General features: G+C 41.1%; 1 protein-coding gene across 1 annotated transcript in view; it reads left to right on the forward strand.

The window, feature by feature from the left end:
• Positions 1-262: 262 nt before the first annotated feature.
• The window catches only part of LOC113470541 (vacuolar protein sorting-associated protein 13B-like), a 28,986-nt gene continuing 13,451 nt past the window's right edge, over positions 263-15,797 (forward strand). The window contains exons 1-9 of the mRNA XM_026829059.1: positions 263-557; positions 1,300-1,423; positions 1,602-1,663; positions 1,963-2,160; positions 2,970-3,114; positions 3,560-3,783; positions 4,252-4,532; positions 4,994-5,258; positions 5,921-6,103. Coding sequence (XP_026684860.1) covers positions 263-557; positions 1,300-1,423; positions 1,602-1,663; positions 1,963-2,160; positions 2,970-3,114; positions 3,560-3,783; positions 4,252-4,532; positions 4,994-5,258; positions 5,921-6,103 — 1,777 coding nt within the window. The remainder of the gene's footprint in view (positions 558-1,299; positions 1,424-1,601; positions 1,664-1,962; positions 2,161-2,969; positions 3,115-3,559; positions 3,784-4,251; positions 4,533-4,993; positions 5,259-5,920; positions 6,104-15,797) is intronic.

Here is a 15,797-nt window from a genome sequence, read left to right on the forward strand (position 1 = left end):
CCTTTTCTGCCTCTTTCTTCTACTTCACTCCCATTTCCAGTAAATGTGAACAACTCTCTTTCTCTCCCTCCTTCTCCCCTCTTTCCCTCCCTCTCTCCCTCTTTTCTACTTCCCTCCATTTCTTTTCTCTTCCTCCCTTTCGTTCTCTTTCTCTCTCTCTTCCTCCGTCCCTCTCCTCCTCCGAGAAAGTGTCATCAACTTTTCTTTTATGTCTAATTATGGCCTCTCCTGCCAATAAATCGATGAGTGACCTCCTCCTCCCATGACGTCACAACCCTGTTGTAACAACGTGGCAACGTTGCCGCGTAACATTACGTTCAATCCGGTGATGACGTACGATTGCAAAATGGCGCAGTCAACGGGCGCCGATTGTAACTTCCGAAGTTCGAATGTTCACGAGAGTTTCCGACAGAGCCCGAACGTACTCGAGTGTTCGCGAAGCTCGTATCAAGGGAACCCGTGTGATGGGGGCGGGGCTAAGAATCTCATCAAGCTTAACTCAAGCACGTCTTCGTCTACAGGGTCCGGGGGTTCGAATCCCCCTGGTGGGAATTTGAGTGAGATGAGGGTCTGATGTCACCACCTCTTCCCTAGTCCTTCCTTCGTTTGTAAATACTCTGTCCTCTGTAACTTCTGTTGTATACTTCCGTGTCCTAAATTTGTGAGATTCGTGCTTCTGTGTCGCATGATTTGTAAGATTTTATAGTGAAAGTTCAGAGTTCTGAGCGGTTTTCTATAGAGAAAAATAATCTCTCGTCCAAAGGTAGAAAATGTAATACATTGTATGTATTACCTAGACCTAAAGTTTCAGCATACATAATAGAACTCGAAGTTCTTTTTTAGAGACAAAGTTCTGATTATATTCACACTATGACCTCTCTGAAATGCTGCAAATGCACCAATAAATCCGTTCAAAACCAACCAATTTTTGTCAAATAATATATTACGAGCACACACATCACTATCAGGTAGACCTGACAGACGGACCTGATTAGGTGTACCTGTCAGGTCTAACTGATAGTGTGTGGCTGTCCTAATTAAAAATATTTACTTGAGTGCCATCTCAGACCGAAGTTGATCCATTGTCTCGACACGCTTCCTCTTCCAAATGGTCCTGTCTTTTTTTTCTACAGCTACTACACCATCCTCACAGATATGAGGTCACAAGGTGACATCTATAAAGGCAATGACTGTCGCTGGCAAATCTTTTTAAGTCACCCCCATTCCAGAAGATATCTGGTTTATTTACCAAAAGATTTGAGATCAGACTAGGAGTAATTTCCCCCCGTCTCTCCCTAGGTATGAAGCCGCGAATGAAGAACCACTACCGCGCCCATCAGCTGTCCGTGTGGCTTCGGCTCATTCCCGAAACAAAAAGTAAAAGTACCCTCCTAAAGCAAACTGTAAATAAGGATCACAGGAGGTACTAGGTTCAATTCCCCAGCAACCTGTCAGTTCCTTTGGCTTTATGCTTGGAAATACTCCATTTTTTCACTAAGTACTTGTTCTTGAGCTAAGGCAAAAGAGGATCCAAGGTACCTACTTTTTTTCAAAGGAGGTAAGTCTTTTGTATAAACATTATCTTTTCCCTTTTGTTGCAGTCCCAACTTACCGTCTCTGGAGCCTGGCACCGGATCTCTCACCCCCGTAGAATCCTCTAACAGTACCTACATGATTAGTCTAGTCCGGAGAGTGCTGTTCTCTCCAAAATTTCAATTTTTGAGATTTTTTGACCAACTTTCCGCTTGAATAACTCAAAACTTTTCCCCCATAAAAATCTGGTTCTCATCAGGAAAAACTTGTCTGTTTTGTTGCCTTTCATTAGACATCAAGATCGTCGAAATCGAACGACCGAAACCGGAGATACAACAAAATGTTTGGCAAAAACGCGATGTACAGAATTTGCTATGGAGTTACCTAGTACCTGAAAATTGTACCTACAACAAGCAAATCAAGATCCAGCCTTTGAAACAAATATTCTCTGGACCGATGAAGCATGCTTTACAAATAGTGGAATGTTCCGGAGAGTGCTGTCTAATTTGAAGATAGTCTGCAACAATGTCATCCTGAAGATTATTGAGGAGGATACAGTGTTGTCGTTGAATATTAAAACCATCCAGTGTGACTCGGTTGATGAGAAATGGCTTCCCGCTTTCACAGGTAAGGACATAACACCACCCGTGTGGACCTATCTTAAGACATGCCCCAAGTTACAGCCCATTCACACTGCTCGAATTTTTCTTTGTCTGAAGTTACATTTTTTCTGAATTGTTCTTTGTTGGCAATGTGAACACACTACTTCATTTGTCTAATCCTCACGAAAAAAAGACGGAAAAAATAGTCTGCAACAATGTCATCTTGAAGATAATCGAGGAGGATACAGTGTTGTCATTGAATATTAAAACCATCCAGTGTGACTCGGTTGATGAGAAATGGCTTCCCGCTTTCACAGGTAAGGATTTTACCCTTGTACAATGTATAACATAAAGAGTGCTGTCTAATTTGAATATAGTGTGTAACAATGTCATCTTGAAGATTATCTAGGAGGATACAGTGCTGTCGCTGAATATTAAAACAATTCAGCGTGACTAGACCAGTGAGAAGTGGCTTCCCGCTTTCACAGGTAAGGACATAACACCACCCATGTGGACCTATTTTAAGACATGCCCCAAGTTACAGCCCATTCACACTGCTCGAATTTTTCTTTGTCCGAAGTTACATTTTTTCTGAATTGTTCTTTGTTGGCAATGTGAACACACTACTTCATTTGTCTAATCCTCACGAAAAAAAGACGGAAAATTTTTTGTTAAGCACAAGGAAAAAATCTTTTTGCGCATGGTGAAAGGGTTGTTAGTTGTTACCCAAAATGAACCAATCCAGAAACAAAGTTTTCAGTCAGGTCAAACCGTGGGCTGGTATTGTTGGCGATAATTTAGTTAGTCCTTATCTTCTTCCTGCTCGTCTTACAGAAGAAGTGTATGTCACATTTCTGAGGTTAGAATGTGTGATGAAATTCAAGTCAGGTCAGAATGATACTGACAGCAATAATGCTGCCTCCAGTAACTCCCCTCACAGAGACTCTCAGCCATCACCCTCCCCTTCACCTACCCTTGAGTAAGTCACTTCTGTCACTAGAAATAGATTATTTTAGTCAGCAGCTTATTACCAACACCCAGGATTGGGTAGCCCTATTACAACAACAGAACTAGGAGCCTGTTCAACTAGAAAGATCATTGCTGATTTTGATGACATCTCCCAATCTTCACTTTAAGGGGACTGATTGTCAGTAGTCATTCACAATCGTAGCAGTATTGTGCATCAAAGTGATAAATAAAATGTCAAAGTACCCTAAAGCCAATTCTAAATAGGGATCACAGGAGGTACTATGTTCAATTCCCCAGCAACCTGTCAGTTTCTTTAGCTTTATGCTTGGAAATTACTTCATTTTTTCACTAAGTACTTGTTCTTAAGCTAAGGCAAAAGAGGATCCAAGGTACCTACTTTTTTTCAAAGGAGGTAAGTCTTTTGTTTAAGCATTATCTTTTCCCTTTTGTTGCAGTCCCAACTTACCCTCTCTGGAGCCTGGCACCGCATCTCTCACCCCTGTAGAATCCTCTAACAGTACCTACATGATTAGTCTAGTCCGGAGAGTGCTGTCTAATTTGAAAATAGTCTGCAACAATGTCATCTTGAAGATAATCGAGGAGGATACAGTGTTGTCATTGAATATTAAAACCATCCAGTGTGACTCGGTTGATGAAAAATGGCTCCCGGCTTTCACAGGTAAGAATTTTACTCAATGTATAACTTAAGGAGTGCTGTCTAATTTGAATATAGTGTGTAACAATGTCATCTTGAAGATTATCTAGGAGGATACAGTGCTGTCGCTGAATATTAAAACAATTCAGCGTGACTAGGTCAATGAGAAGTGGCTTCCCACTTTCACAGGTAAGGACATAACACCACCCATGTGGACCTATTTGAAGACATGCCCCAAGTTACAGCCCATTCACACTGCTCGAATTTTTCCTTGTCTGAAGTTACTTTTTTTCTGAATTGTTCTTTGTTGGCAATGTGAACACACTACTTCATCTGTCTAATCCTCACGAAAAAAAGACGGAAAAAAATTCGTTACAAAGAAAAAAATCTTTTTGCGCATGGTGAAAGGGTTGTTAGTTGTTACCCAAAATGAACCAATCCAGAAACAAAGTTTTCAGTCAGGTCAAACCAAAAATCATCTCCTCTTCACAGAACTATCTCCCAAAGACCTCTTCCTCCGCAAGCGTATCAAACTACTGGACATCACCATCTGTTTGGACCGTCGGTCATCTTCCGGACACATCGTGACGTTCTTGGAACCGCTCCTGTTTAAATGCAGCCTTGAAATGCGGCTATGCCAACAGTTCGATAAGAACTACGAAACAAGACTGACACGACTTGATGTATGCTGTGATAAAATGAGATATATTGTGAGCAAACCTCAGCTATATCTGCTACTGAAGATTTTGGAACTGGTTGTTAATTTAAAGAAGGTAAGTTTTGCAAGGTAAGAGGCTTGATGAGGTAAAGAAGTTACCTATGGAAAGCTAAGAGATGGTTTTGCAATGACAGATGTGTAAAATCTACTATAACAGATGTTTCACTGATCTATCTCCTTGAGAAAAGCGACGATTTTTTTTTTGTAAAGAAGAACTTATTAAATTAATGAGAAGGTAAGTATGAGTAAGGTTCATGTGAGTAGGTGGGTAGCTTGTTACCTAATGGAGATTTAAATCCCCATCAATAAAAACATTAGTACTTATACAGTGAAGTTAAACCCAAGAAAAATCTCTTTTTTTTGCTTTTTTAAATTGTATTTAGGTAATTTATAAAATTATAAGACGTTGATCAGGCTCAGGGAGTAAAGGAACTTTTTAGTGTCATTCTAAGTAGGTATACCTATATAATATTCTATTGATCTATTCTATTTTATTATTTTCTCTCTTCTTCACAGGTGATCTCAAAGTCCAAGCTCAATTCTAGTCACGGAGGTCCCCAACCCCCTTCTTCCCCTACTGGCCTTCCTCCCTCCCCTCCCTCTTCTCCCACCCCAGCCAGCCCCCAGCGTAAAGAACCTCCCCTCACTACCCCTACTCCGCTTTTACCCGAGTCTAGTGGGGGGGAGGAGGTGGGGTGGTTTGGATGGGCGTGGCGTCTGATACCTTCCCTATTGGTGGATGAGGAACTGGGCCCCGCCCTCCCACGAGATGCTGTGACAGGTGAGTGGGTGGCGAATTTGGACCCGGGATTATTTTAGGGACCACTGATTTGTCTTTCACTGTGAGCCTTTAGATAACACAGTATCAAGGGTTTTCCTTGACGTCACCGTTTTGATTTACATAGGCCAGTATTTCTTAATAGGAGATAGCCAGCCGCTCTGAGAGCGAACCTTCTCTGTTAAGGATACCTCGGGCGGGAATCAAACCCGTGACCCAGCGCTTACAAGGCAGACACGCTACCCTCCAAGCTAACTAACTAGGCTGGTATAAACTTCCATTTCATTGGTCATTGGGCCAATGTTTGTGTCAACAATGACGTCACACTTACCTGGTAATAACCAGCCTTAGTAATGAAGTGGTTAGTAGCTAACTAACTAGGCTGGTATAAACTTCAATTTCATTGGTCATTGGGCCAATGTTTGTGTCAACAATGACGTCACACTTACCTGGTAATAACCAGCCTTAGTAATGAAGTGGTTAGTGCAGTAGATTTTGGTTCGGGAGGTTGGTTGTTCGAATTTGATTCCATCTTTTTCAACATTGTTCAAGTGTAATTAATGCCTTTTTGCCGTTGATTAATGCCTTTTTTTCGTATTTTGTAGATGTGCCTATTTCGAGATAGATATGCCTATACCTAATTATTCCTTTTTTCTCCTTTTCAGGTCATACGTTAAGGATAGGTCTGTACATCAAGCAGTTACAGCTGTCACTCAAACTCCGTGAGTGCTGCACCCAGTCTAGCGTGAGTGACAAGGTCAAATATGCCCCCCTCATGTCACTACAGATAGATGGACTATTTGCAGAACTTACATCACATAATGACAACTGGTTCAATCTACAAGCAGGTAAGAGACTGTAGCAGTGGCGGGCGTGGGTTCGATCCCAGCCAGTCTAATGCTGACAACGTCAAATATGCCCCCCTCATGTCACTACAGATAGATGGACTATTTGCAGAACTTACCTCACATAATGACAACTGGTTCAATCTACAAGCAGGTAAGAGACTGTAGCAGTAGATTCATTGCTAGGAAATAAAAAGGGCGGTGAAACACTCTCCTTTTTTTATTTTATTTTATTTTATTTTTTTTTATGGGCCCTTCCTATGCCCATGAACGGGCCTTATTCTGTTTAGGAAAAAGTTCTCTTCTGAATTTAGTTTTTAACTTTTCTAAATACTTAAGCCCTTGCCTGAATTCTGCCCTGCTTTTAGAATAATGTGTAAATGATAAAAGGGAGTTTATGGCCGTAACTTCTTCATCCCGGAAGTTCTCTTCCTAAAGCAATTTCACATTTTGCATTTCACAAATACCAAACAGGTATTTGTGAAATGTGTAGAAATGAGTGGAAAATATGTATCTATCATTCTGATTGCATATCTGACTGTGTCATTGTAACTTGTTATGAAAGGTTTTTTCCTAATCAGCTTGGGTGGTGGTACACCTGTCTTTAAAGCACCAGGTTGTGGGAGCTGAGTGCCCTATAGGTACCTATGGGGATTTGAGTGAGTTTCATGTTTAGGATTGACCGAGTAGTCTATTGAAAAGAGTTGGTCTTTTTCATTACTCACTCAATCTCTACACATCTTTACACTTGGTACACATAACTTCTTGTTCACTTTCCAGCTACATTTATGGGAAGGACAGGCATGTTTTCACAATTTAGAATTGGACTTGGAAGCTTTGGAGAGCTTGGTTCCGTTTCATTTTGTCAGCGGACATATCAATGAGTTGAGAATCAAGGTGCCATGGACCAGCCTAGGATCAAGCTCAGTGGAAGTTGTCATTGATACAATAGGTAAATATCTAAATCTAAAAGCTACTCAATTGTCCTCATGAGGTTGAGTGTACCCCAAACTCCAAGCACAGAGCCGAAAAACTGGGCTCTGCCGGGAATCAAACCCGGACCTCCTGCGTGCAAGTCTAGCGTGATACCCACTTGGCCATGGAGGCTGCTTCAACAGATTTTCAAAAGGGGGAGAAGCTATAAACCCATTTACAATAGGTATGCTATTTTGCTGGTAATCTTAGAAGCCAGGTTGAATAATCAATGTCTAATTTTGGCAAGTGAATAGTAACAGGAAGTGTACCTAGGGATTGAGAATAAATGATAGAGATGGAGGGATGCTCTGCTTCCCTGGATTCCATGGAATATGTGACTGCTAAATACAAAGGCACTTAGATACCTGATCTCTTTTGTTTTCAGAATGTGTGATGAAATTCAAGTCAGGTCAAAATGACACTGACAGCAATAATGCTGCCACCAGTAACTCCCCTCACAGAGACTCTCAGCCATCACCCTCCCCTTCACCTACCCTTGAGTAAGTCACTACTGTCACTAGAAATAGATTCTTTTAGTAAGCAGCTTATTACCAACACCCAGGATTGGGTAGCCCTATTACACCAACAGAACTAGCCTGTTCAACTAGAAAGATCATTGCTGATTTTGATGACATCTCCCAATCTTCACTTTAAGGGGACTGATTGTCAGTAGTCTTTCACCAGCAGCCAGCAGCTTATTACTAACACCCAGGATTGGGTAGCCCTATTACAACAGAACTAGGAGCCTGTTTAACTAGAAAGATCATTGCTGATTTTGATGACATCTCCCAATCTTCACTTTAAGGGGACTGATTGTCAGTAGTCTTTCACAATCGTAGCAGTATTGTGCATCAAAGTGATAGATAAAATGTCAAAGTACCCTAAAGCCAATTCTAAATAGGGATCACAGGAGGTACTATGTTCAATTCCCCAGCAACCTGTCAGTTTCTTTATGACGTCACAACCCTGTTGTAACAACGTGGCCACGTTGCCGCGTAACATAACGTTCAACCCGGTGATGACGTACGATTGCAAAATGGCGCAGTCGACGGGCGCCGATTGTAACTTCCGAAGCTCGAATGTTCACGAGAGTTTCCGACAGAGCCCGAACGTCCTCGAGTGTTCGCGAAGCTCGTATCAAGGGAACCCGTGTGATGGGGGCGGGGCTAAGAATCTCATCAAGCTTAACTCAAGCACGTCTTCGTCTACAGGGTCCGGGGGTTCGAATCCCCCCGGTGGGAATTTGAGTGAGATGAGGGTCTGATGTCACCACCTCTTCCCTAGTCCTTCCTTCGCTTGTAAATACTCTGTCCTCTGTAACTTCTGTTGTATACTTCCGTGTCCTAAATTTGTGAGATTCGTGCTTCTGTGTCCCATGATTTGTAAGATTTTGTAGTGAAAGTTCAGAGTTCTGAGCGGTTTTCTATAGAGAAAGATAATCTCTCGTCCAAAGATAGAAAATGTAATACATTGTATGTATTACCTAGACCTAAAGTTTCAGCATACATAATAGAACTCGAAGTTCTTTTTTTAGAGGCAAAGTTCTGATCATATTCACACTATGACCTCTCTGAAATGCTGCAAATGCACCAATAAATCCGTTCAAAACCAACCAATTTTTGTCAAATAATATATTACACATGATGTTACCTCCTTATATATGTATTTAACGGAACTAATATTGAATAGTATTATTGTTATGTATTTTCAATTTATTTTCCACTATGTTGATTTTAATTAATGCGCCATGTAATGTATGAACCATTATTGTTTTAAATACCTATTTAAATAAACTTAACTGACCTACCATTTATGTACAAAAAAATTAAAGTTAAAAAAATTCTCTTATTTCATCAACTATAATATCTACTGTAGAGGAACACAAGCATATCCTAGGATGGGAAAGGGTTGATGAGATATCATTTTGGGCACTGACCTACCATTTATGTACAAAAAAATTAAAGTTAAAAAAAGTCTCTTATTTCATCAACTATAATATCTACTGTAGAGGAACACAAGCATATCCTAGGATGGGAAAGGGTTGATGAGATATCATTTTGGGCTGGTTGTTAATTTAAAGAAGGTAAGTTTTGCAAGGTAAGAGGCTTGATGAGGTAAAGAAGTTACCTATGGAAAGCTAAGAGATGGTTTTGCAATGACAGATGTGTAAAATCTACTATAACAGATGTTTCACTGATCTATCTCCTTGAGAAAAGCGACGATTTTTTTTTTGTAAAGAAGAACTTATTAAATTAATGAGAAGGTAAGTATGAGTAAGGTTCATGTGAGTAGGTGGGTAGCTTGTTACCTAATGGAGATTTAAATCCCCATCAATAAAAACATTAGTACTTATACAGTGAAGTTAAACCCAAGAAAAATCTCTTTTTTTTGCTTTTTTAAATTGTATTTAGGTAATTTATAAAATTATAAGACGTTGATCAGGCTCAGGGAGTAAAGGAACTTTTTAGTGTCATTCTAAGTAGGTATACCTATATAATATTCTATTGATCTATTCTATTTTATTATTTTCTCTCTTCTTCACAGGTGATCTCAAAGTCCAAGCTCAATTCTAGTCACGGAGGTCCCCAACCCCCTTCTTCCCCTACTGGCCTTCCTCCCTCCCCTCCCTCTTCTCCCACCCCAGCCAGCCCCCAGCGTAAAGAACCTCCCCTCACTACCCCTACTCCGCTTTTACCCGAGTCTAGTGGGGGGGAGGAGGTGGGGTGGTTTGGATGGGCGTGGCGTCTGATACCTTCCCTATTGGTGGATGAGGAACTGGGCCCCGCCCTCCCACGAGATGCTGTGACAGGTGAGAGGGTGGCTATGTACAAATTAGTTCCTTAGTTAATTTGGTTTTTATTATTATTTTTTTCTTCCGTAAGTACATTCGTACAAGCTTAACCCGACTTTTAGGCCTGTTTGCCCCTACACCTAAGCCCCAGAGTGGAAAGCCAGCCGTTCCGAGAACGCACCTTACCTGTTTAGGATAAAGTTCGCCTCGAAGGGAAATCGAACCCATGACCCAGCGCTTACAAGGCGTGTCTGCTAGCCTCCAAGGTAACTGGGCTGGCTATTGCTTCAGTCTGACTTGGGAGCGATAATTTACGTTCATAAATGCCTACGGGTCCAAGTAAAGTCGAACAATGCTTTTTCCTACTTTGTAGATAACATATGCCTTTTTAAAGATAATTCCTATTCGCAGGGTGAATGACCACGCCATTGGCTAGATGTTATAGCCCTTATTATTATTTTATTATTATTATTATTTTTTTAAGAAGATTATTTCTCATTTCCGCTTTTCAGGTCATACGTTAAGGATAGGTCTGTACATCAAGCAGCTACAGCTGTCACTCAAACTCCGTGAGTGCACCCAGTCTAGCGTGAGTGACAAGGTCAAATATGCCCCTCTCATGTCACTACAGATAGATGGACTATTTGCAGAACTTACTTCGCATAATGACAACTGGTTCAATCTACAAGCAGGTAAGAATAGAATATACTTTGTTTATCCTGCTCGAAGGAAACTAAAAAGTCCCTTTACCCCAGTAGGCTAAACAAGGTCTCGTTTATTTTATGGGTTTAATAGTTTAGAACAGAAGACCTTGCTTGGTTATAAAAGAAAATAATAATAAAAAAAAAAATATAATAAACAACGAAAGTTTAGAACAAAAGACCTTTGATTAATTATAAAAGAAAAAAAATATATATATAATAATAATATGTAGCAAGAATCGTCTGGCAATCAGGAGGGTGCTTGACAGAGGGAACTGTAACTGCTAAGGTCTTATCGTCCCGAAATCGAAGAAAGAAGGAAGACAGGATAGGAGAAAGCGACAGGTGAGTGGGTGGCGAATTTGGACCCGGGATTATTTTAGGGACCACTGATTTGTCTTTCACTGTGAGCCTTTAGATAACACAGTATCAAGGGTTTTCCTTGACGTCACCGTTTTGATTTACATAGGCCAGTATTTCTTAATAGGAGATAGCCAGCCGCTCTGAGAGCGACCCTTCTCTGTTAAGGATACCTCGGGTGCGAATCAAACCCGTGACCCAGCGCTTACAAGGCAGACACGCTACCATCCAAGCTAACTAGGCTGGAATTTTATTAAGAGGTTTGATGGAAGGAATTGTTTCTTCTGTGGTCTTATCATCCCGATGCTGAAATGATACCACATACTGCGGGATGGGCATGCTACGACACAGACCACACGAGTCTAATGCAGCAGTTTACTCTCTTATCTGTTTAGGATAAAGTTCGCCTTTATGTCCATTCTAAAATCTTGAGCAATCTTGAAAGGTGGATGGAATCTTTATAATTTTGCTATTCTCTTCATTAATTCAATCTAGCTGATTTCTGTTAAAATCTAGTTGTTGGTTTAATTCTTTAAGCAATTTGATTGCATAAAATATTTGAAATCAACCAATCAGACTGTTTAGTCCAATAAGCTTAAACTTTGATGAATTATATGTTGCTTTATATGTTGCTTTATATTATGTATATGTTTTATAATTTTGCTATTCTCTTCATTAATTCAATCTAGCTGATTTCTGTTAAAATCTAGTTGTATTTTTTTTTTTTTTTTTAATCAATAAGTGCAGTTTGTCATAGATCGTAAGATTGTAAATTGTACTAAATAAACAATAAATAAATAAATAAATGCTGCTTTAAATTATATGTTGCTTCGATGTTGCTTTATATTCACAGTGCTACATCTGGGTAATGTCTACTTCCACCGCAAGCAACTGAAACATGGTCAGGAGGGCGTGGAGATCGGATCCGATGCAGAAATCCGCTGGACTGGACATCTACTCAAACTAGAAGTGGATGGCATCAAACAAGCGTTGACCACTAAGACTACGGTAAGAACTACCACTTACTTACTTTCCGTTTCCGGAACCACCTTTAAATCTTGAACTTCCAGAAGTTTGCAACTTGAACAGCTCTCTGGTTGGCTTCCTTATACTGCTTACTTACTTACTTTCCGTTTCCGGAACCACCTTTAAATCTTGAACTTCCAGAAGTTTGCAACTTGAACAGCTCTCTGGTTGGCTTCCTTTAGGTCATCGTGTGTGCAGGTATTCTCTAATTGTTCACAGTTGAGAAGATGTTGTTCATCCTGTGTTGCACCACATTCACACTTGTCATCTTGAGTGCATCCCCATCTAACCCTTCGGTAGGTCTCGGCTTCGATTCCCGCCCGGGGAGGATTTTGTCCAAAACAGATAATTGTCTTTCTCTGATGGCTTTCTCCTAACCTGTCCTCCTTCTCTTTTCGATTCCGGGACGATAAGACCTCCGTTGTTACAATTCCCTTCTGAAGGTAATTTTACATTTTACTGTCGCAATATTTTCACGCAGCATGTTATACATATCAGACACGAAAAAGTTTCAGCCTCAAGAGAATGAGTGCACCCCGAAAAAGACTTTTTTTTACTGCTACTGTTAAAATCCCAGGAACTTCTTTGCTTCTTTCTTTTACTGAGCTAATACCTACATTATTCTGTGCAAGCATAAATCTAGCAACTTACTTGAAACCCACACAAAACTATCAGTTTGGGAAGAGGAGGAAGGGATGGTGTTTCGCGGTATCCGTGGTTATTTCGCGGTATCCGCGGTTTATTCGCGGTATGCGCGCTCAGTTCGCGGTATGCGCGGTCAGTTCGCGGTATGCGCGGTTAGTTCGCGGTATGCGCGGTTAGTTCGCGGTATCCGCGGCTTGTTCGCGGTATCCGCGGCTTGTTCGCGGTATCCGCGGTTAGTTCGCGGTTTGGTCGAGGTATACGGAAAAAATGAATTTTTAGCCCGTCATTCCTTTATTATTACGATAGTTATAAAAAAAGGTATAGTGGACGGGCTATTGTATTCGCTTCGGTGTCGTCTGTCAGTCTGTCACTCTGTCTGTCCCCATAGAAGGACTTATCCAAACCTGGTCAACCTATATATCAAATTAAAGGTCTTTTTACCAGGAACACGAAAATGGTGGTGCAAGTTTTGTCCAGAGAATCAAAAAGCCAAAAAAACTGGTTTTGGGGGGATTTTTTTTTACATTTTCTCACACAAATGAGCTCTGATCTTGAAATTTTGTCGCGACGACCTATGAACTCAAAGCGAGAAAGTTTTAGATAACACTTCCTGTAAAGAAGGAGAGGGAGGGAGTAAAAAAAGGGAAAAAAGAAGAAGAAAAAAATCCGTGTTTCGGAAATTCATTTTCCCCCTTGCTCACTCTCTCGCTTAAATTTCTAGGAAGCGCGGAATGAGCGACTCTGCACAGCTCCGCGCTTACTCTAAATTAAGCTCTGGAGACGAGAGATTTGTTTTTAACCAACCCAACCTAATTTTCCCTTTGCCTATTTGAAGTTAAGAAAAGAACTCAATGAAAATTCCATTAGAAAGGTTCATTTGTCTTAAAAAGTCCCTGTTGAGCCAGAAAATCTCCCTTCTGATACAAATCTCCCTCAATTATTTTTGTCCCAAAATTTACCTCTTGAGCCAAAAATCTTCCTTCTGATACAAATTGGACATAAAACTTCCCTCAAATAATAGGAATTTCCCACATAAAAAGGGAATTTTTCTCTCCATCTAAGTCAAAGATGACCGTCGCGCCGCATCATTGCTCACTCTTTCCCTTAAATTTTGCAGGAAGCGCGGAACGGACGACTATTCACAGCCCAGCGCTTACTCTATCTAGCTACTAGACTTATTAACAGGGACGAGGGATTTAAATTTACCTAAACTAAACCCAACCTAAGTTAGCCTTACTTACTTAAATTACGGATTTCAAAATAAATCGACGTCAAATTTCCCTCAAGGGGAAATTCCCTCTAATACCGTCGCACCACGCCGTTACTTACTCTTTTCATTAAATTTGCAGGAAGCGCGGAACGAGCGACTATTCACAGCCCTCACAATAGACCAGGCCCTGGACACGACACTTTGCATTTCACAAATTTCATGTTATTTTGTCATCACTGCAACTGATAATGGTCATGCAATGTTTTTTAAAGTTTTTCCTTTGTTCGTTTCTTCTGTGGTCTTATCATGCGGAAATGATACCACATACTGCGGGATGGGCATCCTATGACACAGACTACACGAGTCTAATGCAGCAGTTTACTCTCTTATCTGTTTAGGATAAAGTTCGCTTTTATGTCCATTCTAAACTGGAACAAATCTGAAGGGATAGAACAAATGGATTCGGTTTTCAGGTGAACCAAGTAAAAGACTCGCTGCAGAACCTGGGTGAGAAGTTCGGCAACAGCGCGATAAAACTGGCCGAAGATTCCTATGTACATCTGACAACAGCGCTCTCAGTAGTAAGGGATAGATACTGAACAAATGGATTCGGTTTTCAGGTGAACCAAGTGAAGGACTCTCTGCAGAACCTGGGTGAGAAGTTCGGCAACAGCGCGATAAAACTGGCCGAAGATTCCTATGTACATCTGACAACAGCGCTCTCAGTAGACAACATTGGAGGGGCTGAACCGCCTTGTCTTAGACCAGCTAGAGATACCGTTAGTCCTACGTGTGACGTAGATCCTTCTGTGTCTAGAAAATCGCCTGAACCGGGTAAGTCTTTAAGGAAGTCATTATAAGAGAACAAGGAGCAGAAATAAACTGAAACAGAACGAATTGAAGTCCTAATTGACCGACCGAAGTAATGTCCAAGTTTTGACTCGATGTACTCACATGTGATCAATAGATCAGTTGCGCTTATGACTCGATGTACTCACATGTGATCAATAGATCAGTTGCGCTTATGACTCGATGTACTCACATGTGATCAATAGATCAGTTGCGCTTACTTAGGTGATGTTTCAAAGTCATAGAGCAGGAAAAATGAGGACCAACGGAATTTTTCTCTTTCTTCTACGACTTCTATATCCCGAGATAAATCGATTTAAAAAAATGCCGGTAAATCGTGAACTTTGACGTCACGGCATACGCTCCCGTAGGCGATGATGTCACATCAAATGTCCCGAGCAAATTTACCTACCTTTCTTTCAGACCCAGGGCCGGACACATCCGCCAGGGGTGGCAGAGCCGAGTCCACATCTCCCCCTCCCCTCCAAGGCGATCCCTTCCTAGACGGGTCCCTGTTTTCCCCTCACGTCAAATTCGTGCCCCTCTCGAAACCCTTCTGGCAAGACCATCTGGCCAGTGTGGACGAAGTCGCTATGCTGAATCGGTCTAGAACTATGTATATAGATTTGGTGAAGTCGTTGGAGCTTGTGAGTGTGGACAAGGAGACGGAAGGAGAGGATGATGTGAATGGTGAGTGTCTTGTCCACAAAAATGGACAATCTGTCCCCAAAAATAAACATTTGGTGGGTGTGTGTGGACATGATCATTATGGTATGTCCTCAAATGTGGACATAATCATTTAGGTATGTCCACAAAAATGGATATAATCATCTTGGTGTGTCCCATTTGACAGCAAAAGGTGGAAATGGGCTCAAATGTGGAAGATTATAATATAAGATTTTGTTCCAGACATCGGTATAATGCAGGAGAAGATGTTACTCCGCTGTGTCCTCGGTCCTATGCTAGTCAAACTGAATGCCTCCCTTTTACTATTATTTTGTTCCAGACATCGGTATAATGCAGGAGAAGATGTTACTCCGCTGTGTCCTCGGTCCTATGCTAGTCAAACTGAATGCCTCCCTAGTACACAGAACCCTCTATCTAGTCACCCTACTGCAGGAAAGTCTCAACTCGATAAGC

This window comes from Diaphorina citri, unplaced genomic scaffold, assembly GCF_000475195.1.
Source record: "Diaphorina citri unplaced genomic scaffold, Diaci psyllid genome assembly version 1.1 scaffold54, whole genome shotgun sequence".
Classification (NCBI taxonomy): Eukaryota; Metazoa; Arthropoda; class Insecta; order Hemiptera; family Psyllidae; genus Diaphorina; species Diaphorina citri.